Source organism: Choloepus didactylus, chromosome 21 (genome assembly GCF_015220235.1).
Source record: "Choloepus didactylus isolate mChoDid1 chromosome 21, mChoDid1.pri, whole genome shotgun sequence".
In the NCBI taxonomy this organism is placed as follows: Eukaryota; Metazoa; Chordata; class Mammalia; order Pilosa; family Megalonychidae; genus Choloepus; species Choloepus didactylus.
Genome location: NC_051327.1, coordinates 21,610,880 through 21,636,444, shown reverse-complemented (window position 1 = coordinate 21,636,444; position 25,565 = coordinate 21,610,880). Strand labels below are relative to the sequence as shown.

General features: G+C 39.7%; 1 protein-coding gene across 4 annotated transcripts; it reads left to right on the top strand.

Annotated features, from left to right (window-relative positions):
* CCZ1 (CCZ1 homolog, vacuolar protein trafficking and biogenesis associated) lies at window positions 1-24,790 on the top strand. 4 transcript variants are annotated; one of them, XM_037814732.1, is made up of 15 exons: window positions 1-162; window positions 1,239-1,336; window positions 1,432-1,525; window positions 1,806-1,883; window positions 2,275-2,322; window positions 4,123-4,206; window positions 5,485-5,660; window positions 9,605-9,686; window positions 11,439-11,500; window positions 11,789-11,900; window positions 14,122-14,155; window positions 14,728-14,845; window positions 22,699-22,857; window positions 23,156-23,283; window positions 24,452-24,790. In XM_037814732.1, the coding sequence occupies exons 1-15, from the start codon at window positions 37-39 to the stop codon at window positions 24,505-24,507; spliced, it is 1,455 nt and encodes a 484-aa protein (XP_037670660.1). In that variant the 5' UTR covers window positions 1-36; the 3' UTR covers window positions 24,508-24,790. The 4 variants fall into 4 exon arrangements, 2 of the variants coding, with proteins under 2 accessions (XP_037670660.1, XP_037670661.1); XR_005213624.1 differs by lacking the exon at window positions 24,452-24,790 and having other exon boundaries at window positions 22,699-22,955; XR_005213625.1 differs by lacking the exons at window positions 23,156-23,283; window positions 24,452-24,790 and adding an exon at window positions 21,649-21,736 and having other exon boundaries at window positions 22,699-22,837.
* Window positions 24,791-25,565: the final 775 nt, after the last annotated feature.

Below are 25,565 nucleotides of genomic sequence, written 5' to 3'. Positions count from 1 at the left end.
GCGGAGGGAGGCTCCCGAGGCGGGGGCCGGGCCGGGATGGCAGCAGCGGCGGCCGGGGCCGGGGCCGGAGCCGGGGCCGGGGTGGCCCAGGAGAAGCAGTGCCCGCCGGCACTGCTGAGCTTCTTCATCTACAACCCGCGCTTCGGGTCGCGCGAGGGAGAAGTAAGTGGAGCCGGGGCGCGCGCGTGCAACAGCCGGCGGCCTAGGAGGGCCTGAGGGGCGGGAGGGCCGGCCGGCGTCGGACCCGGGGGAGCCGCGGGGCGCGCCCCGGGAGGCGACCCAGGCCCCGCACTGCTCGGGGCGGCACCTGTCATGCCAGCCTCGTTGAGCGGCGTTTGCCGAGCGCCTGCTTTGTGCCAGGTGTGCGCCCCGGCGCGGGGGATGGATGCGGCGGGGACCAGACAACGCAGGCAGGCTCTGTCCTGGAGGAATGCTTGCGTAGTGAACGAGGGTTCATCTGGTTAATCACTCCATACGGGTTGAGACTCCCGCTCTTCGTAAATCCTGGGTAATTAAAAAGGAGCTTACGTCTTTGTGATTGGAAATCCCGTACTAGAAGTTTGGAACAAGTGGTGGACTGTAGCCCTAAAATGTTGCAAGCTCGGAGGACCCTCGGAAAGTTTTCCGAATTAATAAATAAATAAGCAAATACCAGGAGGTGCTTTTTAATTTTTTAATTCTTTTTTTATTTTAAGGTGGGGACGGTAACTTCCTCTAAGTATATTCGGAACTGTGTTTTACTGGCAGCAAATCACGGCCCTTTTAAAGGCTGTCAATCCAAATGTCTGTGAACGTGCTGGGTCTAATTTGCTGGGAGGTGTTTGTGCACGTGCTTCCTATTTCTTAAAAGCGTTCGTGTTTTACAAATTACCGTGGGGAAAGAAATCCAAAGATTGAGATTTCAGAAAAATTGTCGCGTGCTACTGCAGGTGAGTTGGATCTGTTCGGTGACCGCCTCATTTGCCTTTCAGGCTGGTGGACGGTATTTACACAATGATGAGGAGATAATTCCTGGCTTTTTTTTTTTTTCCTGTCTTCCTTTTTTTATTAATAATTTTTCTTTTGTTAGAGAAGTTGTAGGTTTACAGAAATACAGAAATGTCATGCATAAAATATATAAAACTATGGAGTGTTTGTTTTTTAGCATATATGACATGGGAGGTTGACATTAACATTTCCACAGCTAAGACAAAGAAATAGTTATGTTAATGTTGCATTTCTGCTTTTTCATTCTTTAGGAGGAAAATAAAATTTTGTTTTATCATCCAAATGAAGTTGAAAAGAATGAAAAAATTAGAAATGTTGGCTTATGTGAAGCTATTGTACAATTTACAAGGTAATGCCTTTAAATACACTTTTACAAAATTCATAAATTCTTGAAATGGAAAATTGTCCCCAATGTTTCCTTTAAACCTTTTTTTTTTTTTAAAGAACCTTTAGTCCATCAAAACCTGCAAAATCTTTGCATACACAGAAGAATAGACAGTTCTTCAATGAACCAGAAGAAAATTTCTGGATGGTCATGGTATTTACATATACAGTATATCTTTCTGAAGTTTGTTTTGTAAGTTATAGGTGATATTTACTGTTAGGAATTTAGAAAAGTCCTCTTGCTATTATATCAAAATAAAATTACAGTAAAGTTGGTTACAATTTTAAAATCAAACTCTTATTTTGGATATTTATTCTTGGAGCTGTTTTAAAAAATTGTGTTTCTGGTATTATATTCAACATTTTAAAATTAGGGAAAAATTTAAAACATATCATCCATTCATTATATAATTTCAGAATATCAAACTTTGTAGGTTGTTCGGAATCCCATAATCGAAAAGCAAAGTAAAGATGGAAAGCCAATTGTTGAATACCAAGAAGAAGAGTTGTTGGTAACATGTTACTTTTTATTTCCTATTTTTAGAAAAACATTTATGACCTAATGTGCTGAGTGACTTGATCAGATTTAAACTAGATCACTTTTGCAGAATTTTCTCAAGATAGGTAGCAAAGTGTTCATAAGCACAGTCTTTTAAAAAAGGTATACATACCTTTTCTAACTAAAACCTTCTACTGATTATTGATATTTAAAGACACCCTAAAATTAGGATTACTGATTTGTAAATTTGCATTTAAATACCCCTGATTTTCAGCACACAATATTGTGGGACCAGGTTTATAAGCATTAAATTGCTTTGCGAAGTACCTTTGCTATACAATAGACATTCTTTTTTCTTTTTCTTCCCTTGAATTGAATTCTGTGCTGTTTTTGTGTTGTTGCAGGACAAGGTTTATAGTTCAGTGCTACAACAATGTTATAGCATGTACAAGGTAAGCAGGATATTCTTTTTGAATTGAGAGCCTAACAATTTACCCATATTTTCAGGCTCAGGAGTCTTTTTTTTTTTTTTTTCATTTTTATTGAGATTGTTCAGATACCATACAATTATCCAGAGATCCAAAGTGTACAGTCACTTGCCCCTGGGTACCCTCATACAGCTGTGCATCCATCACACTTAATTTTTGTTCAATTTTTAGAAACTTTTCATTACTCCAGACAAGAAATAAAGTGAAAGATGAAAGAAGAAACGGAAACTCTAATCCTCCCCTATCCCTAACCAACCCCCCTCAATTGTTGACTCGTAGTATTGATATAGTACATTTGTTACTGTTTATGAAAAACTGTTGAAATGCTACTAACTGTAGTATATAGTTTGTAATAGGTATATAGTTCTTCCCTATATGCCCCTCTATTATTAACTTCTAATTGTATTGTTATACATTTGTTCTGGTTCTGGAAGCGATTTCTAGTATTTGTAGAGTTGATCATGGACATTGCCCACCATAGGATTCAGTTTTATACATTCCCATCTTTTGACCTCCAACTTTCCTTCTGGTGACATATATGACTCTGAGCTTCCCCTTTCCACCTCATTCACACGCCATTCGGCACTGTTAGTTATTCTCACATCTTGCTACCAACACCCCTGTTCATTTCCAAACATTTAAGTTCATCCTAGTTGAACATTCTGCTCATACTAAGCAACCACTCCCCATTCGTAAGCCTCATCCTAGATCTTGGTACCTTATATTTGATGTCTTATGAATTTACATATTATAATTAGTTCCTATCAGTGAGACCCTGCAATAATTGTCCTTATGTGTCTGGCTTATTTCACTCAGTATATTGCCCTTGAGGTTTTGTCATCAACCCCCTTTTTTTTTTAATATGGTTTTGTTCACTCACCATACATTCCATCCTAAGTAAATAATCGATGGTTCTCTGTATGGTCATATATTTATGTGTTCACCACCTTCACCACTATCTATATAAGAGCATCTACATTTCTTCCACAAGGCAGGAGGGAGAGAAAGAAGGTAGAGAGGCAAAAGAAAGAGGAAAAAAAAAATGACAGCTAGGAAACAGCAAAAGGAAAAATAACCTTAAATCAAAGTAGAGTAAAGAATCAGACAATACCACCAATGTCAAGTGTCTAACATGCCTCCCCTATACCCCCCTCTTATCTGCATTCACTTTGGTATATCACCTTTGTTACATTAAAGGAAGCATAATACAATGATTCTATTAGTTACAGTCTCTAGTTTATGTTGATTGCTAACTCTTTAGATGACTGCAGAGTGACTGTGCATCTGTTTTAGGGGAGGAAATAATGGAGTCTTTGAAACAGTGAGGTTTATGCACAAATTTATTCAGTAAGTGTTTATCGAGGCCCGTACTCTGTTCCCGGCATTGTGGTAGACACTGTATTCCATTGGTAAATAAGAGAGGCCATGTTCTCAAGCAACATACAGTATTTTTATGGTTTAGAAAGTTTGGCAATACTATTTATTTATGTAAAGTGAACCTTAGATGTGGATTGATATTAAAAGAAAAATATGTGGCCAGAGCAATTAGGAGGTTTCATAAAAATGATAATGTCATTTAATAGCGTTAAATTTTTCTAATATATTTTATAATTCAGGCTCTCTTGTGTAAATATTGGCCTATATTTAAAAGGAACTGGAGGGTTAAATGAGCTGAATTAATCTAAAAGGAAAAGAAGAATTTGTTTTATTGGGAAATTGAGGGCATAGGAAATAGACTTAAAAAAAAATCTTTTCCACCCTTAGCTTTTTAATGGTACATTTCTGAAAGCCATGGAAGATGGAGGTCTCAAGCTCCTAAAAGAAAGACTAGAGAAATTCTTTCATCGGGTAAGAATTTTAAATTTTATATACAATTTTAATAGGGTTCAAACAGCTCTTTAGAGAAATATAGATACAGACAAGTTTCTTTCTCATAGACAAAAAACTCGGAACTTAAAAATGACAAGTGTTTTAGGTTTTCGTATTCCTTTGTTTTGGTTTTGTTTGAAATGTTTTTTTATTTTTTAATTTTTTGATTAAGTTAAAAAAAGTGACGAGCTCAAGGCATATTGTGGCAAAAGCAGACAAGTGAAGAAATGTATTAGACTTGAATTCTCAAGGCTCACTTCTGAACTTGTGTGTATGATCATAGCATCCTGAGTATGCAGGGCACCTTAAAGCACCGTGAAGCCTCTCGTGGCTTTATTCTTGTTTCACCTGTGTTTGTCAGCGTGCACTTACTTGAGAGCAATCTTACTGCATGGTGGACCAGTTCCCTCTCATGCTAATTTAACAGAATTTAAGTTCTTTCTGGAGTTGTATATTCTTATGGATTGATTCTGTTTACTAAACAGTCATAATCTGTATTGACTCCAGGGAAAATTCTTGGCTAGGACACACACTTTATTATGTTAAGGTTACTAATGTGATTTGTTCTAAGTGATAAATGAATATTCCTAAATAGTTGCCATTTGCTTTCACTGTAAATTGAATTTTGCATATCTCCCACACCTCTGATCAAATTCAGTTTATCTAAGAATAATTCCCAATTAATTTTCTCCCTAGAACACCTTTGATATCTCCTTTGGAATGCAATTTATTTTCTCTTTAAAACACCTTTGAAACCTGTTTTTATTTTGTTTTTTATGCATTACTTCTCTTTCTTGTTTGTTTCATCACTTTAATGACCATAATTATTCACTCATGTTATCTGCTGTTTCCTGTTCTTGTCCTCATTACTCTCCTGCTCGTCCACAGACTTCTTTCACTGTCCTGAGGACTCTTTGTCCTGACTGCATGTCCTTCCTACATAATTTTAGTGTAAGATGGCACTGTCCGTCCATGGCATTACTGTATGCATCCCTCAACAGATTAATCTAATTTGAGGAGCACTGATATAAGGAATAAAATACTTTAAAAAGACAAAACAATACCAAGTAAACGTTTGAGTTTTGTATTCTGAAGCTGGTGCTGGTTTCGAATCCAGTCCTGTCGCTCACCTACTTGTTAGTCTCGTCAGTTTGCTGTTTGCCAGTATGTAATTGTACCATAAATATTAATCTGATATGAGGGCAATTCTTTTCAACGTCCGATTGGTAAGTTGTATGCTTTATATTTTTCCTACAGTATTTGCAAACATTGCATTTGCAGTCATGTGACCTACTTGACATTTTTGGTGGAATCAGCTTCTTCCCATTGGACAAAATGACTTATCTGAAAATCCAGTCGTTTATTAATAGGATGGAGGAAAGCTTGAATATAGTCAAATACACTGCCTTTCTCTATAATGATCAACTCATCTGGTAGGTACACCCAAGGCTTGGCATGTAAAGTAAGAAAGTCCTTTAGGAAAATAAAAACAGCAATGCTGAATTGATAGCAGGGTTCCAAACTGGATTTAATAGGAGGATGGACAGGAAGCATCTCTAAAATTGTCAAATAAAGCAGTGGTTATTTAAACTGAAACCAGGGTAATTTTGGTTAAAATGACCAAATGGAAATTTAAAACTAGTTCCATGGAATGTGGAGAAAATTTTCCCATCAGGTAAGTTTTAGGAATCCTATTTTTATTTTGGCATTTTTCCAAAACACATTTTCAAAGAGATGATATAGTAAATGTGAATAGCATAATTTTTTCATACATTTTTTTAAAGCTAGATTAAAAAAATATCCAGAAAGTCAAAAGTATTATATAAACTAGGGAATTTATCCACTGTTATCCAGTTACATTTGTGTCCTGTAGTAAGAACAAAAACATGATTTCTTTGAAGAAAGTATTGATGCTCAAGAAGGAAAGATAAATGATTACTAAATGCTGTCAGTTACCTGAGGATGAACTCTGGGAAAATCACGTGCGTCTGCCTGGGAAAGCCTGGAGAAGGGGATCTGGAGGAGCTGGTTTCAGCACAGGCTGCCTGTGGGGGCCACACGTGGGCTGGGGCTGAGGTGAGCCCGGAGCTGCAGGTGCAGCAGTGCGTGGCTGGCTGGAACCCTACAGCAGCTGCCCCACGGGCCGCACACACATTCAGTGTCCGTGTTTGCCTTCGTCTATCCCACATTCTTTACCTAGGGGTGTAAGAACATTTTACCACTAAAACCTGAGTCCCACTAATAGAAAAGGCAGTGACAACAAGTATTCCTCTGAAACAAGTTCCCATCTCCTGCCAAAATCTTGTAGCTCCATTTTAGGAAGAGAAACAGGCTAATCTGAAGAAATCTGAATCTGTTTAATAAACAAGTTGATGGGTTTCCATGTGGATTTGGTTTTCTCATGTGAAGACAACATGACAAATTCCAGATGAAAAGCCACCTACTTTTTAATTTAACAAACCTGTTACCAGGCAATGTTGCACTATGTTAATTGTCCTTCTCTAGCTGCTTTCTTTGGTATTCACACTATGTTAACAAAATGAGACTTCTTGATGATACTGTGAAAGTTGGAAGGCACTTGTACTTATACATTAACAGGTCTGAGGACAGGGCCAAAGGAAAGTTGTGGGATTTTTTTTTTTGTAAAGGAAAAAGTATTTGTATTAAATAACTATTTGAGAGACTTAGAGAACATCTGTACTTCTGAGCATGAGTGTGTTTCCTGTTTTAGATGAGCCATTGGTGGAATCTTGAATTATTTGGGCCTGTCAGTGCAGAGTAGAGTTTTGCTCACTTTGTATATTTGTTTGTTTGTGTATTTGTTTGTGCTAAGGAAGGAATTCTTGTTTTACCTCCATAAGTAGAAGTTACAGGGAGGTGCTGGGAATCTACACCCACCCTTGGCTGTAGGGAGGTAAAGGTGATGGCCAAACTCCAGCAGCAGTGATCCATGGCCTTGGGCCCCATCAAAGAAGCTCAGATTCTGATCTCCTGGGTCCCAAACAGGCCTGGTGTGGGCCCAGCACAAGAAGGGCCCTCTTGACTCAGCAGCTCCCACAGGGAAGACCCTGGAGCCAAGGGGAAAAGCAGAATTGGGCTCTGGAAGCCTGGCCCCTGGGGCAACCTGTGGAAGGCACAGGGCCTCCCCTTCCCCTTCATGTGTCGTCTTTGTGAATAGCATCCCGGGGAGCTGAGCAGCACACAGCCCTGGTGGCTGCACAGAGCTGCGCTGTGGTCCCATCCCAGAATGCTGACTGGAAGAGGTTTTTCCAGGGAGTAGCCACAGAGAGGAGCTTTGAGAAAAGTAGCACATTCTGAGGGGCAATTGTTTGTTACAAAGCTGGTATATTTAATTACCAAAAGAGTATTTTATACTTCATGAGCAGTGTACGTAATTTGCTGGTATTACTTGCTATACTGTTTTGGGATGATCTGCTGAAGAGTAGAAACATGACCTGACTTGTGTGGCTGTCCCCAGGACATGGCCAGGAGCACCCCCAGGAGGTACTCAGTAACTGTTGGACCAGGTCCCTCCCTCGGTGAGGCGAGATCCAAAATTAGTGTCTAGGTGGTGATCCCTAAGCACAGTGTACACAGTAAACAGTTAACAAATACTGGCTTCTGTTTCCTTTTATAGGTTATTCTACTCTATGTCCCATGCTCTAGACCAGTGCTGTCCAATAAGAATATAATGTAAGCAACATATGTAATTTTAAATTTTCTAATAGCTGCATTAAAGTAAAAAAGAAATAGGTAAATTAATTTTAATAATATATATTATTTAACCCAGTATATCTAAAATATTATTTCAACATGTAAGCAAGATAAAAAAAAAATAATTAATCTATTTTGTGCTAAGTCTTTGAAATCCGGTGTGTATTTCACACTCTATTTGCCTAGGCACATTTCAAGTGCTGCTAGCCACACATGCCTAGTAGCCACTGTTATTGGACAGTACAGTCTAGAAGCCAAATTGCCCAGCCAGTTACTTCTTTACATACTGTATCACCTGGCCCCTTCCTGCCCCTCCCACTGGTATTATTTATGTCTAAAAACGAAAATAACATCCAGAACCTTTGTTTTTGTTTTCCCCTTTATCTTCCCTTATCTCAATTATTTCTGCAAAAGAAAAAGGTTGGTAACTTTCCATGTTTGATTTGGAAATTCATTTGGCTGCATGATACTTCCAGGATTGGTGTTGTTATAAAATAAGTATTACAAGTTTTAAACTCTTCCTTGTCTTTTAGCCTTACCTTTGGACCCAGAACTTCTCTTTCTGCTTGGCAGGAAACAAAACAAACCTGCTTAAGCGTGTAGGTCTCCCTTATAGTTTCAGTTGTAAACAAGACATTAGGAAAATTGAATCTTGAAAGAAGTGACGTAGTATAGTAAGAGAAAAAGCTAAGACAGAAAATTTGCCTGCACGGACAGGCCAGGCTTTTTCTAACATCTGACCTTTCTGCAGGAAGAAGAGAGAGCCTCTGGAATTTAGTATAAAAGCCTGATTTATATTGAGCTAGATTTCCTTCCATGAGTTTTACAATAATCGTGAATAGAAAAAACCCCAGATACAGAGACTCGTGTGTTGACACCCCTACCTACAAAACTGATTTCAACTCGAGTCTGAGGCCTGTTAGTTGCTCATCATTTTTCCCACATGCTACTTGTTCTTTCCTCATTTCAGATTAGATGGTTTGCCTGAAAGCTTGTTTCTTTCTCTTTCTCCTTTGTAGCTCCACTGTAATGCAGAGAATAAAATCCACATACAATAGGGAGTTTTTGTTTAATGGGTAGAGTTTCTGTTTTGGGTGGTGAAAAGATTTTGGTAACAGATGGTGTTGATGGCAGCACAACATTGTAAATGTAATTAATGCCACTGAATGATTAAAATAGTAAATTTTCTGTTATGTGTGTGATCACAGTTTTTTTTTAAGAAGTTTAAAAAAAGCCACGTGCATTTCTGAGACACAGCAGGTTCAGGTTCCCTGTCTGCACTATGCCAGTATTTTCTCAGGCTCGTAGGTGAAAGAGCGTGGCATTACCTTCTAACCCAGATGGCACAGAGGAAACCTGTGCATTGTGGTTATCAGTGCTCCCTGAATAATCTGACACAGAATTCAACCAGAGAAGCAAATCTGCTGCGATTTTTTAAAAATGGTATATAAAATACAGGACTACACAGTAATAGCTGTTAGCAGGTCAGAATAACCTTCTAGTGCTGGAACTGAAACTCAATTCATTCCCTTCTCATACTTCCCTGTCAGGGAAAGGGCTTCTTGATATACTGTACAACAAAATAAAGATGAACTTTATCATAGAGCAATGGAAGGACAGAAGACCGATTTCAGACTTGTAATACAATGCTTTTCGGTTTCAGGAGTGGACTAGAGCAAGATGACATGAGAATTTTATACAAATACCTCACCACATCTCTATTTCCAAGGCACATTGAACCTGAGGTATGACTGGATCCTAAAAAAGAAATGTATATATCACACACAGACATTTGGGAGTTGGGGAGTGAGGGGACAGAGTCAGGTGGGCAGATCTGATCCATGTTTTACAGTAGTAGATTGATACTCAGTAATACTTATTTAGTTGCATATCCACCAGAATAAGAAACCACTCTTTCAGACAGTTTGTTAAATTCAAATGCAATAGCAAAGGTGTGTTTTTAAGAGTTGTTCATTGAGGCAAAAACAAAAAACAAAAAACTGGGTTGTTAGGGTCTGGGAACTTTTTAAATGCCAGGGATCTTTGATAAGTGAGAGGTTAATCCTATAACCTTTTCATCTACAAACATGAGATCTAATTTTGACTGATTATTACATGGCCTGCCTAGCTTTTCTACTCTGGTACTAAGTTTCCCAATCCTTTACAGAAAACTTTAAATAATAAGTCTGGGTTCTTCCCAAAGTATCCTTTTTGACATGAAAAGTGTTTGTACCCTATAAAATCACCGTTTTGGTTCAGGTGTGCTGGGCATGCTCTCTGTCTACTTTTTAAGGCTATGACAAAACAACAGGAAAACAAAATCTCTTTGATAAGAAATTGAAAGCAATTGAGAAGGACTTAGTTTCTTTCTAGGCAGTTTTAATACAGTTGCTAAAATTTCTTGAGTACTTTCTATATGGCATTATCTCATTACATCCTGACAACTGTTTTAAGAGTTGGGTATCTTTATCTCCGTCTAACCGATGAGGATACTCAGGCTTAGTGCGCTTAAATGATTTACCCAAGATCTCCCAGCTAGAAAGCAGCAGAGCCAGGACTTGATCTCAGATCTGCCTGATGCCAAAACACCTACCTGTAACTGCATTCCTCTTATTTTGTAAGGATACCCATCCAGAAGGATCACTTCAGGAGGCTTTTCAGTGTGTGGCAGTGCTGTTGCCACAACAGAAAACTCTAAATGATACTTCATTATATACCTAAGGAACTAGGATTGTAAATTAGGAAACCACAGTATAAAACATGGCAGTGTGAAACAGATGCATGCAGGTATTCTCTCTCAGTACATACCGTATACATGAAAGTCAGACTGTACATTTTTACCATTGGATTTACCATGTTTTTTCATCTTTCAAAATTTTATATAGACTAGAAAAGTGTCAAAGATATTTAGAAAAATAATTTTTAACTAACATGGCTATTGGATTTCATGGTGTGTGTTTGTTATTCAGCAGAAGAAACTAGGAATGCATTACAAATAGAGATCTGCGAGGAGGAGTGATGCTGGTTAAAGGCCAGGCCTCTGACATCAGATGGACTTGGGTTTGATTCCTGGCCCTGCTGCTTAGGAGCTTTGTGCATTGGTGAACTTTTATGAACTTCAGTTTCCACATCCAGAAAGTGAGGACAGTACATTCCTGATGGGGGATGTGAGATGAAATTAAGTAATTTATATCATGTGCTTAATTAGCACATTGCTTGCCATGTGTTAACCACATGGAAATCGCAGTTATTGTTATAAAAGGAACTAAATCAGTGTGTGGAATTTAGGACAGGATGCCATTATGTTGTGAGAGTTCTGATTAAAAATAAGATTTTTATCTTCCTCTGTAATCCCCCCTCCACTTTTTGGGGGAATTGGGGAGGATATGGGGACTTTCTAGCAAAAAAAATGGCATGGAACCAAGTACTGCTGTTTTTCAAATCTTTGAAAGTAAAACATCTAATAAGTAATTTCTCAAAATTAAATTTGTTTACAGTTGGCAGGAAGGGATTCTCCAATAAGGGCAGAAATGCCAGGAAATCTTCAACACTATGGAAGGTAGGACTTTTGTTCCTCATTATATAGTATTGGGTTTTATTATCTCTTTTGGCAGAGATAAAATCATGAACAATGAATAACCTTTGTGCTGTTCTATTGCATTAATCACAAAGGGAATTCTGTTGTTTCCAATGAATGAAAACGATTACTTTATCATATTCTGATTTGGTGTTTTCTAAGTAGTGTTTGGTTTCAAAAAATTGGTGTATATTAGGTAGGAATGTACTCTGTTTATATATTCCTGTTTATAATTTACCTAATTGAGTCATCTCTGTGCTTACTTTGAAGATTTCTTACTGGACCCTTGAACCTTAATGATTCAGAAGCAAAATGCAGATTCCCCAAAATTTTTGTAAACACAGATGACACTTACGAAGAGCTCCATTTAATTGTTTATAAGGTAACAACTGTTTTCCCTCCAGCATTAGGGATTAATACTGAAGTAAATCTTTTCTTGCATATGTAATTTAGTACATAACAAACCTTTTAAATGTCTCTGAGAAAAGATGTTGGAAGTTCTAATTCTTGTAAAACTCAAAATGGAGTAGAAGTTTATTTTCAGCTCCTGTAAAACAGTTTTGTGATTAGTGAAACAGTAACTGTCTGAGGCTGTGATTAGTGAACATTCAAAGTCTTGTATGCTCACAAATCACAGGCTGTCTGAGGTTGGTGTTGCCTGTTGATCAAGTACCTTCTGGGTGTGGGCTCTGGCCATACTTCAGTGAAGTTGGCTTTTGCTCTGATTTCAGAGCTGTGGACTCACTCATTCTATAAGGATGGTTGTATAGTGTCTGTCAGGATATTATCTCATAAAGTTATATATTTATTTAGGTTGAGAATTGTTTTTTAAGGTAATATTTGGTTTGTGACAGAAGACTGAGCACGTTTCTATCATCTGTCCTGCCTGGGATGACAATTAAATTTTCCATCTTAAAAAAGAGACTTTCCTAGAAGGGTAGTGAGGGGACATCTGGTTTTGGTATTAGGGTAATACTGGTTTCACAGAATGAGTTAGGTGTTACCTCTTCTCCCAGTTTTTGGAAGAGTTTGTGAAGAATTGGTGTTAATCCTTCTTTAAATGTTTGGTAGAGTCCAGTCATGGATGTCCCCCAACAGTTGTTGCAGACTATATAGTTGTTGTTCCTGGCTATTTACTAGTTGCTGTAGAGGACCAACTAAATTGCACACCTCCCTATGCCGCCATCTTACCCCACCTCCTCCCCTTCTGTGTACTTTTAGTATATGTTTGAGATTATTCGTAATAATGTTTATAAATAAAGTTAAAAGACACATTTAAAAAAAAATCAACTTGTATCCTAAGGGGCCACCTACTCAAATGCCTAGAAAAGCCCTACAGAGAGCAGACACGGGTGAAGCAGGCTGTGTCGGCTTCCGTAGCGAGAGGTGCGGACAGGACATGGTGGATTGCGAGCATGCCCGAGAGGCCGGCGTCACTCGGGGCCAGCCAGTTAGTGCCTCACGGGAGTCAGATCCACTGTTCCAGATTTCCTCATATTTCAGGAGAGACTGGAAATAGGGATTTTTGTATGAAATTATTTGGCAACTAAGTTCAAATTACTTCACATGCAAATAACACACATATATTGGATTGACTTGTAAACCACCAATTTTGCAACCTGTTTATAGGCAAACCCTCATTGTGATTTGATTACAAAATAGAGTAAACGTTATTCACTTTGATAGTTGAAAAATGAAGTCACAGCTGATAGAATGGGTCGGGGTGGAAGTGCAGAGATGGAGGGGCAGGCAGGAGTGGAAAAGCCCTCATTTACAAAGGAGCACTTCAGGGGAGTGTGCCTGTGACTGCTGGGGGAGAAGGCAGATGAGGGTGCCACAGCCATTGTGACATGGTGGGAAATGAGTACCATGTTTAATGGTGATAACTTGTGGTGTGCCGTGCTGCCTGAGACAGTTAAAGTGGTTGCCTTGGGAGCAGGCTCAGGGAAGGAAGACTCTTGCTTTTTCTTTATAGGACTGAATGTTCTATTCGATCTTTAACAGTACATTGCTCTGATAAAGTTAAACATTTTAGGTTATTTTATTTATGTTTTTGGTTGCTCTAGGTTCCCATTACTTGCTAATGTCATAGCTGCAATTGTTTATGGTGGTAATAAAATGAGATGAGGGGACAATAATTTTCTAGGCTTTTTAAAACTTGTATTAATGGAAATTGTGAAATATACATAAAAATACCTATTGTTTTGGATATTGGGAACTCCCCTGTACCCCTCATATGGCCTCAGTAGTTCACAGTATGCCCATCTTTCATTTGTTCCCTCCTAACTTTATTTACTTATTTAGCCAGAGAACTTTAAGTTGTCCTGTCATTTCACTCATAAATCCTTCTGTTAGAATCTCGAAGTGGTAAGGACATCCATGGCAACGTGGTCACCCTGCCACTGTCACACCTGACAAAATAAACAGGGATTCCTTCCTATCATCTGACACCCAGTCCATGCTGAGAGGCCTCCAGTTGACTAAAAAATATCTTTCTAGTTGGTTAGTTCAAACCAAGATTCAAGTGAGGTCACTTTGGTGCCATGTTTGCTGTCTCCTTTTTTGTACCGTCTTGTGATCATTGGTTTGTCTTCTGTCTCCAGGCCATGAGTGCAGCCGTGTGCTTTATGATCGATGGTAAGTACACTCCTGGATCTGACTTCAGCCCAATTCAGTAAGCGATTTCTCTTTACAGTTTGCTGTCTTCTATTTTTAAATAAGTATGTTGTCATAAGCAACACAGAGGCTCCAGTAAGACACTGTTCCCTGCCTGGGGCCTCTGAGTAGCTGCGAAAACCCCCGGCTTTTGCACTGTCAGTGCCCTTGGCCTGCCAGGGCCTCCCTTACTGTGGGATGAGCATGGTGATAGTGGTTGCCTCCAGGGGGTTTCTGAGGACCCAGTGGGTTAATGTTCTTAAAGCATCTGTACAGTGCCTGGCCTGTGTGTGCCCTGTGATGTTTGTAGGGAAAATAGTTGGCCTGCTGAGGTCTACCTGGGGCAGGCAACCAGTTTGTCAACCCACACGCTGCTTAAATCACCTTTTCACTGTGGATAGTCTTCCCTCCTCTGTTTCTCTTCTGCTTGGAGGTGGACGATGTCATCTGTTTTAAATTTGAATATTGTTACTGAATATTGGAAGGTAAAATGAATAGTGCCCATTTTAACACGTTTTATAACACCTAATGGTATTTTTTACATCACTTGTTAGCCTCTCTGCAGCCTACGTTGGAGTTTTGCCGAAGACTGGACAGCATTGTTGGGCCTCAGCTCACAGTGCTCGCGTCTGATATTTGTGAGCAATTTAACATCAACAAAAGAATATCTGGGTTTGTACTTTACTTCATGTTTACTTTCAAGCACTTAATTGGTTTTGGAAGAAGGGTTTTTTAAAAGGAAGAACATTAGCAGTATTAACGTTGGTGTGGTTTATCCAACTCGGGAGAGAGTGATATGCTGTGAAAGATTGCTGGGGACCCGTGCCGGAGCTTTTCTGCCCCACGGTGCTGGCTTGGGCTGGGATGTCGGCTCCTGCTTCCCTCACCCTGATTGGGGGCGTGCATGTGTGGGGTGGGGTGCGCCAGCTCTGGCCGTGGACTTGACCTTGTGAGCGCCACGTCGATGTCCCTTTGAACCAGCCTAGATTGTTAGAGTTGGTGCATTTTCATCAATTGTGTTGGAGTAGTGACCTGCGTGGTTTTGCCTTGTGTAGACTGAACACACTTTTCCTCTCGGTACGCAGAAATGAATAGGGTGAAACTGATTGTGACATGATCCATTAGGCCTTAGTGCTGAGTCTCAGGAGACTCGGTGCAACTCATCCTGGTCTGAAGAACACAGAAGTAATCGGGCCTCCTCCTGCCTCTCTTTTCTCAATGTGAAATAGTGTGACTGGAAAGCACTTTGAGAAATAAAAGCTCTGCTTACATGGGCTTTCCCTATGTTTGAGAAGTTATTAAAATGCTATGAGTTTATAACCTTAGATTGTTGGTGTCCATATATTATATACACATTCCCTTATAAAACCCCAGCCTATCAAGAACTCAGAGTCTCCAGATGAAAGTATTTTGGGGTTTTGTATAAGCCTGTGTGGATTGTTGCTATTGACAGCTTACTTAGTTTTAGAAAAGATAAGGTGAACAAATGAAAGTAGGCAGCCAGCCTACATTTTGACAGTGCTGCTTCATCATTTAGATTTTTTTTTAATTTTATTAAGATTGTTCACATACATACAATTAGCCAAAGATCCAAAGTGCACAACTGCCCACAGTACCATCATACAGCTGTGCATCCATCACCACAATTTTTTTTTTCCAATTTTTAGAACATTTTCATTACTCCATGAAAGAAAAAAGACAAAAGAGAAAAATTCAGTTCCTCCCCTACCCCTAACCACCCCCCCCATTATTGACTCATAGCATTGGTACAGTACATTTGTTACTGTTGATGAAAGAACGTTAAAATACTGTTAACGGTAGTACATAGTTTGCAATAGGTACATTTTTTCCCCTATATACCCTTTTATTATTAGCTTCTAATTATAGTGTCATACATTTGTTCTAGTTCAGGAAAGAGATTTCTAATATTTGTACAGTTAATCACGGACATTGTCCACCACAAGATTCACTGTTTTATACATTCCCATCTTTAACCTCCAACTTTCCTTCTGGTGACATATGTGACTCTAAGCTTCCCCTTTCTACCACCTTCACACACCATTCAGCACTGTTAGTTATTCTCACAATAACACTACCATCACCTGTCCACTTCCAAACACTGAGGTTCAACTTAGTTGAACATTCTGCTCATAATAAGCAACCACTCCCCATTCTTTAACCTCATTCTATATTCTGTTAACTTATATTTCATGTCTATGTGTTTACATATTATAATTAGTTCATATCAGTGAGACCCTGCAATATTTGTCCTTATGTGTCTGACTTATTTCACTCAATGTAGTGCCCTCAAGGTTTTTTCATCAATCCATTTTTTTTAAAGACAGTTTTGTTCACCCACCATACTTTCTGTCCTAAGTAAACAATCGATGGCTCCCTGTATAGTCACATATTTATGTATTTACCGCCATTACCACTATCTATGTAAGGACATCTCCATTTCTTCCACAAAGAAGGAGAAAGAATCAAAGAAGGTAGAGAGCCAAGAGAAAGAGTCAAAGAAGGTAGAGAGACAAAAGAAAAAGAAAAAGAAAAGAGAAAAAAAAAGACAGCTAAAAAGCAATGAAAGGAAAGATACAATTCAATTAAAGTAGAATAAAAGAGACAACATCACCAATGCCAAGAGTCCCATACCTCTCCCTTATGTCCCCCTCTTATAAGCATTTAGCTTTGGTATATTGCCTTTGTTACATTAAAGGAAGCAAAATACAGAGTTTCTGTTAACTATAGTCTCTAGTTTGCATTGATTGTACTTTTTCCCCCAATACCACCCTATTTTTATCACCTTGCAAGGTTGACATTCATTTGTTCTCGCGCATATAAAAACATTTGTACATTTTATCACAATTGTTGAGCACTCTAGGTTTCACTGAGTTATACAGCCCCAGTCTTTATCTTTCCTTCTGGTGTCCCACATGCTCCTAACCTTCCTCTTTCCACTATACTCACAGTTGTCTTTGTTCAGTGTACTTAACATTGCTGTGCTACCATCAGCCAAAATTGTGTTCCAAACCTCTCACTCCTGTCTTTCCTGTCTGTAGTGTTCCTTTAGTATTTCCTGTAGAGCAGGTATCTTGTTCACAAATTCTCTCATTGTCTGTCAGAATATTTTAAACTCTCCCTCACATTTGAAGGACAGTTTTGCCAGATATAGGATTCTTGGTTGGCAGTTTCCTCTTTCAGTATCTCATATCATACCATTGCCTTATCACCACCGTGGTTTCTGCTGAGAAATCCACACATAGTCTTATCAAGCTTCCTTTCTATGTGATGGATCCTGTTTCTCTTGCTGCTCTCAGGATTCTGTCTTTGACATTTGATAATCTGATTATTAAGTGTATTGGAGTAGGTCTATTAGGATTTCTTTTTGGGGTACACTGTGCTGCTTGGATCTGCAATTTTATGTCTTTCATAAGAGACGGGAAATTTTCAGTGATTATTTCCTTCATTATTGTTCCTGCTCCTTTTCCCTTCTCTTCTCCTTCTGAGACACCTGTACCGGGTATATTCATGTGCTTCATGTTGTCATTCATTTCCCTGAGACACTGCTCATATTTTTCCGTTCTTTTCCCTATCTGTTCTTTTGTGTGGAGGATTTCAGGTGTTCTGTCCTCTAGTTCATGAATCCTTTCTTCTGCCTCTTGACATCTCCTGTTGTATGTCTCCATTGTGTTTTTCATCTCTTCTGTTGTGCCTTTCATTCCCATAAATTCTGCCAGTTGTTTTTTTTTTTCAAAATTTCAAGTTCTTCCTTATGTTCTCCCAGTGTTGTCTTTATATCCTTTATCTCTTTTGCCATATCTTCCCTCTACTTGTTGATTTGATTTTTGAATTGATTTAGCATATTTGTTTGAAGATTTTTAACTAGTTGTTTCAACTCCTCTATCTCATTTGAAGTGTAAATTTGTTCCTTTGACTGGACCATATCTTTGTTTTTTCTAGTGTGATTTGTAATTTTTTGTTGTCTAGGCATCTGGTTTCCTTGACTACCTCAGTAAGATTTTCTCAAACCAGACAGGCCCAGGTCTCGGGAGGAGACTGTATTTAGTATCAGGTTTCCCTGAGGGTGAGCCCCAGCAGGTTGTCAGCCTTTCCTGTGAAGCCTCTAGATTTTGTGCTTTTCCTATCCTGCCCAGCAAGTGGTACTTGTCAGCCTTCAGCTCCCCACTGGTGTAAAAAGCTGTGGCCCCTTTAATTCTCAGTAGACCCTGTCTCTGCCAGGGGCTGAGCGGGTCAGAAGCCAAGCTTAAGCTGTTTCTGCTGTTTTTTTTTTCCCCACCCCAGAGGCCCTGGGGTCTGAGTTCTGAGGGAGGGCAGCCACTTGAGTTGGGCCCCGCCTCCTCCTTTTCTTAGGGAAGACAAGCCCATTAGGGATTTATCTCCTACACTTGATTTCTTCCTTTGACTCTCTGTCTTAATTCCACCCTTGCCTGGGTCAGCACTGACAATTAAAAATGCCTGAGCTTTCTCTAATGAGCTACTTAGACTGAAATAAAAAAAAAAAAAAAGTAAAAATGAAAGAAATCCCCTTTAAAGAGCCGGTCCCCAGCCCCCCCAGTTAGCAGTCAAGAACCAGAGTTGGTACTCACTTCTATTTGCCCCTTTTCTTGGCACACAGCCCTTTTCCAGTATTTTGAGCTCAGCCTATTCTAAAAGCCTCTGTTTTTATTTATGTAGGTATTTTCTTTCCGTCAGCCCCACCTCCTCTCTGCTGGGAGGAACCTTTGGGTTCCTTTCCTGCTTGCTCCGGGTCTGTCTATGCTGTAGCTTGTATTCAGTAGTCCAGATTCATTAATTAAAACCACAGTTGGAGCTTGGTTGAGCTACCTTCCCTTCCTCCTGGTAGACTTAACTTCTTTTTCCCACAGGGAAGTGTTCCAACTCAGCCTGCCATGCCAGTGGGGGAGGGGCACCAGCTCCTTGGTTTGGGAGCTTTATTTACAGTTCTTATGCTGCAGTCTCAGCTGTTCCACCCAGTCCAGACTGGTGTATGATGTTTGTCCAGTCACAGATGTCCCCCAACAGTTGTTCAGACTATTTACTTGCTGATCCTGGCTATATGCTAGTGGTTCCAGGGGACTACGTAAATTCTACACCTCCCTGTGCTGCAAGTTGCCCCAGTCTGTGGATTTTTGCATGCAGTTTTTAAAAAAACAAATCTGTAACTTTCAAAGATACATGTGGCATGAACATCATTTTAAGTCAGTGTGTTTGGATCTGTCTTATTCTCTTTAACAGTCTTGTGGTATTTAATTGGATCAATTGTTCTAGTTTGTGTAGGCATTCTTCCATGTAATCGGTAGTCTGGGTGTGGCTATGAGTGTTATAAACAGCTCCGTATTGAACAATCTGGTACACACATCTAATTATTCCCTTAGGCTGACTCTCTAGAATGAGTTCTGGGGCAGAGAGGATGTATATTTCAAATGCGGGTGCCCGTTGCCAGGTCCCTTCCAGGAGTGTGGAGCCATTGTGTACCCCCCAGTGCCACGCGCCACCTGTTCTTTGGGCTCTGTACTTTGGCAGCCTGACACGTGGCGCCGAGGGTGGGCATCTTCTCTTAATGTTTGTTGGCATTTATGTTTCTTTATTGAATTGCCTGTGTGTTCTTTGGCTCTTTTTTATTGAAGTGTTTTAACTTTTCTTATATTATTTTACATTCTAATACTAGATTTGAAATGGGATGGGGGGGGCATAGAAGGCTATTAGAAAAGGGAATTTTTTCCTTTGAATGATTCTATAATATTTTTTATCGGTCCTTTTGACTAAATTTGTAAAATAACTCAGCAGCTTAGGAGGCTGACTACACTGGATTCCTCCAGGAAGTGGCAAGTGTGGCTGTCAACAGTCAGGGCTGGTGTTGACCAGACACTGGACCCAGGAAGGGTGGTGGGGGGTCGGCTTATTCCTGTGGGATGGCCACGGTGGGGGTGGGGGCCAGCAGGGAACCTGTTCCTTCTGTGGGGGAGTTAACATGCATCTTACAAGATTCTTAGCTCTCTCACTGCCTAATTACTCTAAGAGGTAGGACAAAGAACTTTAATAGCTAACTCATAAATTACGGCCAGTTTTCCTTTTCACAAAACCCAAATTTATCAATTCAGGTTTTGTTTTGTTTTTTCCTTAAGTTACATCTAAGTGAGGCATTGTGGCCAGATTCATCTAGAAATCATGTATCTGGCAACTTTAGCTTTCTGGAATGCAGCCGAGAACAAGTAAAACCAATCAGATTATTTCTGTGCTGCCAACATAGACATCCAAGTCCACGGTGAAACTGCAGAGGTAGCCGGGTGCTCACTGAACACCTGCAGATTCCCTCCAGAGGGTCACGCTCACAGGAACCTTCCTTGCAGCTTCTAAAAGCTTAGACGGTTGTTCACATACCTGGTCCTTAACCATTTGAATCTCTGGCATCAGTCAGCGGGACGCTGCTCACCCGGGAGAGCATCTGCCTTACCTTGTGTTAGTTTAGCGTGGTTACGGCAGCCGTAGCTATTCGGGAGTTCAGCCTGTTGTAGAAGATAAACCTAGTGGGATGTGAAAACAGTGTTGATCAACAGGTGCTAATTGCAGCAAAGAAATGACAGCTCAGAAAGCAGAGACTGTTTTTAAAAAAATGAGTGGAGACACAAACTGAGAAAGCGAAGAATATGACTGCAACCTTCTGTCTGTTTTGAGGGATGGCACTGTTTGCTGTGGTGTTTTACGTATCACACTGCACAGGAAGTCGTGGGGGAGAGCCCTGGACTGTTGTACTGGGCAGGTTATTCTGTGTTGACATCATTAATTAGGATGAGTGTGTTCTTTTTTATGAAGGTTGGAGATTTGTGTGATTTTTGATCAGAAAAAGTGTTTTGGTATTTAAAAGGATTCAGTTTTAGCTCTTTGGAAATGATACTCAAGAAATGCAGCTGCTGCTAATTCAGAACTAACAGGCTGCTGAAGGGAAATTATCCTTGCTATGTTGAATGTAAGTGGGTCTTTTCATATTTTTATTTATTAACACTACATTGGAGGTAACTATTTTTCTATTTCTATTTTTATATTATCCTTCATCACGGATGGAGTAGAAAGAGTGCACGGTTGCCCCTGTAAAGATATCTAAATAACATTTTCTAATGTAAATTTCCAGTCTAGGGGTATAAAAAAAAATGTCTTTTTGAATGGATATTTGGTATATTGTAAGGGACAGAGGAAAGCCACAAAGAATATTTTGGGGTTAAACAGAATAGGCAGAACTTTAAAACTGATTTAAGTTGCCTGTCTACCCAGACCACTAAATTTGCAACTCTTTCCAGAAATCTTTTAAAATTGTTTGTCTTTCCAAACAGTTTTACTTGTAGCTATACTATATTTTTCTTAGTTTTAGGGGCCTACTAAGAACAAATTCTGGTTTTATAAGAATCTTATTTTTATTTTTCTGGAAACGTAATCACCCACATTCTTTCTTTGCCTAGATATAAAGTGTTACAGTAGTAAGCCACTTACCCAGAGGTCGGATTTCCGGCTCCCTCAGCCCTCCAGAACATGGCTGCTAACCCTGAAGTAAGCAGAGAAGGCTTCTGAGCCCCCCAGTGGCAGGGCTGTGCTTAGGCTCTCCCCAGGCCCCAGTGTCTGAACTCGGGGTCCAGGGAGAGGGGAGGGGAGGGAACAGCCCAGCTGACAGGTGGTACCCCTGAGTAAGTCGCAGACCCCAGCCATGGAAGGCAGCATAGTAGCATTGCCCAGAGTCATTTTAAAGTAAAAACATATATCCCACTTAAAACACTCATGACACTTGCTTAAGTGTACTGCACAAGAAAGCAGAAAAGGGTAATACATCTGAGAATGGTTTCCATTTACTATGATTCCAAGTTTTGTTGTTTATGGTGGTAAGCTTTAGTTATGTGGGAAAGTCACTTAGGTGGAACACCTCATAAATGCTGTCACAAATAACACCCCCCTAAAATAGGGCCAGCAGACTTTTTCTGTAAAGGGCCAGATAATAAATATTTGAGGCTTTGTGGGCCATACTGTTGCAGTTGACTCTTGTTCTGATGTGAAAGTAGCCATGGACAGTACCTAAGTGAATGGGCATGGCTGTGTTCCAATAAAACTTTATGAGAAAAATAGGGCCCGATTTGGCCCCAAGGCTATAGTTGACTGACTGCTCTCCTAGAAGATAAAAGCCCTGCCTGTACTGATTTAGTTTGCATTAAAAACAAAAATCAAGCTTTTTTATTATGAAAATAATCACATAATGGTTAAAGTAACATTTTTGCTTAGAAAAATAAACTTCAGCTCTGGAAAATTCCATCATATTTGAATACCTAATTCCCCAGGGATAGCAAATAAGTTACTTATGAATGAATAAGCTATTACATCTTAACCAACAGTTCTTGATTTGAAGGCCCAGCCAGTGAAAATATAAGGCCTTAGCCATAAGGTTTAAAGTTTTAATGATGTCATTGTATTAGTTTGGATAATTATTCTTGCAGAATGCTACCTTTTTTTTTATGTTTTTACAGGTCTGAAAAAGAACCCCAGTTTAAGTTTATCTACTTCAACCATATGAATTTAGCAGAAAAAAGTACAATTCACATGAGGAAAACACCCAGTGTGTCACTTACATCTGTTCATCCGGATTTAATGAAGATTCTAGGTGACATCAACAGTGACTTTACTAGGTAATTGTAACAACTTCTCCAGTGGGGTCCCCTTCCTACAAGAGAAGAGACTTGAAAGCAGCTACTTCAGAGCTGAGCGACCCACGAGCCCCTTCAAGGTATTCAGAGTTGACCACCTCTGTGGGGCCCCTCTCGACACATCAGTGAGCCCACGAGGAAGTGGCCGCTCACCTGTGGTCAGCAGACACCCTGAACCATTCTGGTGCCTTAAAGTTCCTGTGTCTTGTTTTAGAATGTTTGCTTCCCTCAGTCTAGCTATAGGAATTAATAATTGCGTTTTGAAACTCTTGTCTTACAGGGTGGATGAAGATGAAGAAATCATCGTGAAAGCAATGAGTGATTACTGGGTTGTTGGGAAAAAGTCTGATCAGCGGGAACTTTATGTTATTTTGAATCAAAAAAATGCAAACTTGATTGAAGTAAATGGTAAACAGGATTTTGTATTTGAGCAAAATTTTAACACTACTGATATTTGAAAACCTATCTTTTCACTGTATTAAGAAACATGGTAAATAGAACAAATCGTGGCTTGAGACTTTAAGCAGATGCCTCCAGTGCTTATAGGAAACCAACATTTGATCCATTTTAGGTTTTCTGTAGCACAGGTCTTTAAGAAAGTATCTGATGTACTTTCCTGTAACATGGGAAGCTTAACACTGGCTAAAGAAAGTTATTGTATACAGTGCTGAAAGAAAAAAAGTCCCATGGTTTTATATACTGTGCATAAAAATGTCCTTTTAAAAAATGCCTTCTGATAAAGACACATTTTGTCTGCAGAACTGCCAGATCCGTATGGTAATTTACAGTTCTATCTGGGTGTTAGCAACATAAAAATGCAGAATTTTCCTTCCACCTTCCATCCAAAGCAGTTGGTCTGGTCCCCTACACAGCGTCATCAGAACAACTGCTTTGTCCATGATCTTGACAACTTTGTTGCCCTGGAGAAAATGGTGGTGTCACTTTCACCTGGGCTCCTGTGTGGCCCTGCTCCTAGACATGGAGCAAGCTGGGGTACAGTAAGGGGAAAACCCACCCCATACCATCGAAGTTAGATGTGAACATTTTTTTTTTGCATGTTTTATGGATAAATGGGAGCAGGGGGATTTTTCTCTTTATAGTAATACTTGTATTAATAGCTGTATGCATTAGGAGCCTCAGTAGATACAGATCTTGCTTAAAATGGGAATTTAGTAAAATTGAGATAATTATCCCTCAGCAGCATTTGATCTACAATTCATGCAACTAGGATTTTTGTGTTGACAGATGAGATTTTCCAAGAATCTGCATTTTAGGTGTTGTTCTAACCCCCTAACCTGTGGGTGTCTGAGGCACTGTGGGTGCTGGGTTTAAGATTTCTCAGGCTACAAAAGAGCAGTCTCAGTATGTTACAGAGTATTGAAGTTTGTGGATTTTGTTAGGTTTTTCCCCCTTTCTCTCATTTTATTAATTTCTTACCTAGACTTCTGAGCTTTAAGGCCAAAATTAATGCAGACATTTGTTTATTTCAACTTTATTCCAGAAGAATTTAAGATAACTACTTATCAAATAACCTTTTACATTATTCCTTACTCTCTGTTTTCTGTTCTTTTTGCAGAGGAGGTAAAGAAACTTTGTGCAACGCAGTTCAATAATATATTCTTCTTAGATTGACTGATAAATGGTTCAGTGATCATTTGAAACAACTCAGCCAAGCATTCTGTTTGCCACTGCAAGGTAGTCAGACTATTGACTGAATGAGTGACAATAGTAAAGCAATACTTGCTTTGAAGAATCAGATTTCTACTCAGTCTCTAAACTGATCCTCTGAGATTTTTAAATATTTATGTGGAATTAATGAAAGGTCGTCTGCTACATCTTTATCATTCCATTCTTTCGACATTATGTGAATATTTTACTGGAAAATGAAACTAATAAATTGTTAAAGTTTTTAAAATCCCGGTTTTGCGTTTGGTCTGTCTCCTGCTGCTCATCCGTGGGCCACACTGGCCAGCATGCCCTGGGCTCCTGCTCTGGGTGTTTAATACCCACCGCCCGTGTTTGAGCAGCTGAAGCTTCTCACAGTGCACACCCCTTCCCCAGTCACTAGACCTCAGGTGGTGAAAACAAGGCATTTGCCCCCAATAATTGCTAGACTTGCTTTTCGTCCTGAATACTAAAGTGATCTTTAGACCACGTATGATACAGGTAACTTCAGGAGTGTCCCCTCTGTGGCTTAAACGGAAGGCATTCTTCATTTTTAGGTACCACTCCTTAGTAGCCGTAACTGCATGCATCTTCACAGTGGAGATTAAGTCTGGCTGAATTTTATTTCACTTAACCTAATTTCTGGTGGTCTGACATGCCAGGAATTGGGTTGAAACTAGGCAGGAGTATTGGTGACTGCTGGCAAATGGTCCAGAAAAACCATATTATCCCACCGCTACAGGCCAGCTCCCCACAGTCACCCTTCCCAGAACCTGCGTGTGAGCCCCTGAAGTTAGGGTGGAGGGAGGAAAACTCCTCATCAACTTGTGTTCCACTGTCATTCAGTCTTAGTCATTCACAGATCCCATGATGATTTCCTCTTAACGCCAGGAGTTACTTTAAGATTGCATTTTTAAGTTTCCAATTACATTAGGCTGTTTTATTATGTGTGCATATTGCTGACCTCGGATTAATTGCACTGCAATTAGATCATGGTCTATGATGTGTCATTTGAAATTGTTGTA

Excerpts from the sequence above, each read along its gene's own strand:
- CCZ1 (XM_037814732.1), top strand. The coding sequence starts at position 37 with ATGGCAGCAGCGGCGGCCGGGGCCGGGGCCGGAGCCGGGGCCGGGGTG. Across the intron at positions 9,687-11,438 it reads CAAGGCACATTGAACCTGAG|TTGGCAGGAAGGGATTCTCC; the intron begins GTATGACTGGAT and ends ATTTGTTTACAG. Across the intron at positions 22,858-23,155 it reads ATCAACAGTGACTTTACTAG|GGTGGATGAAGATGAAGAAA; the intron begins GTAATTGTAACA and ends CTTGTCTTACAG.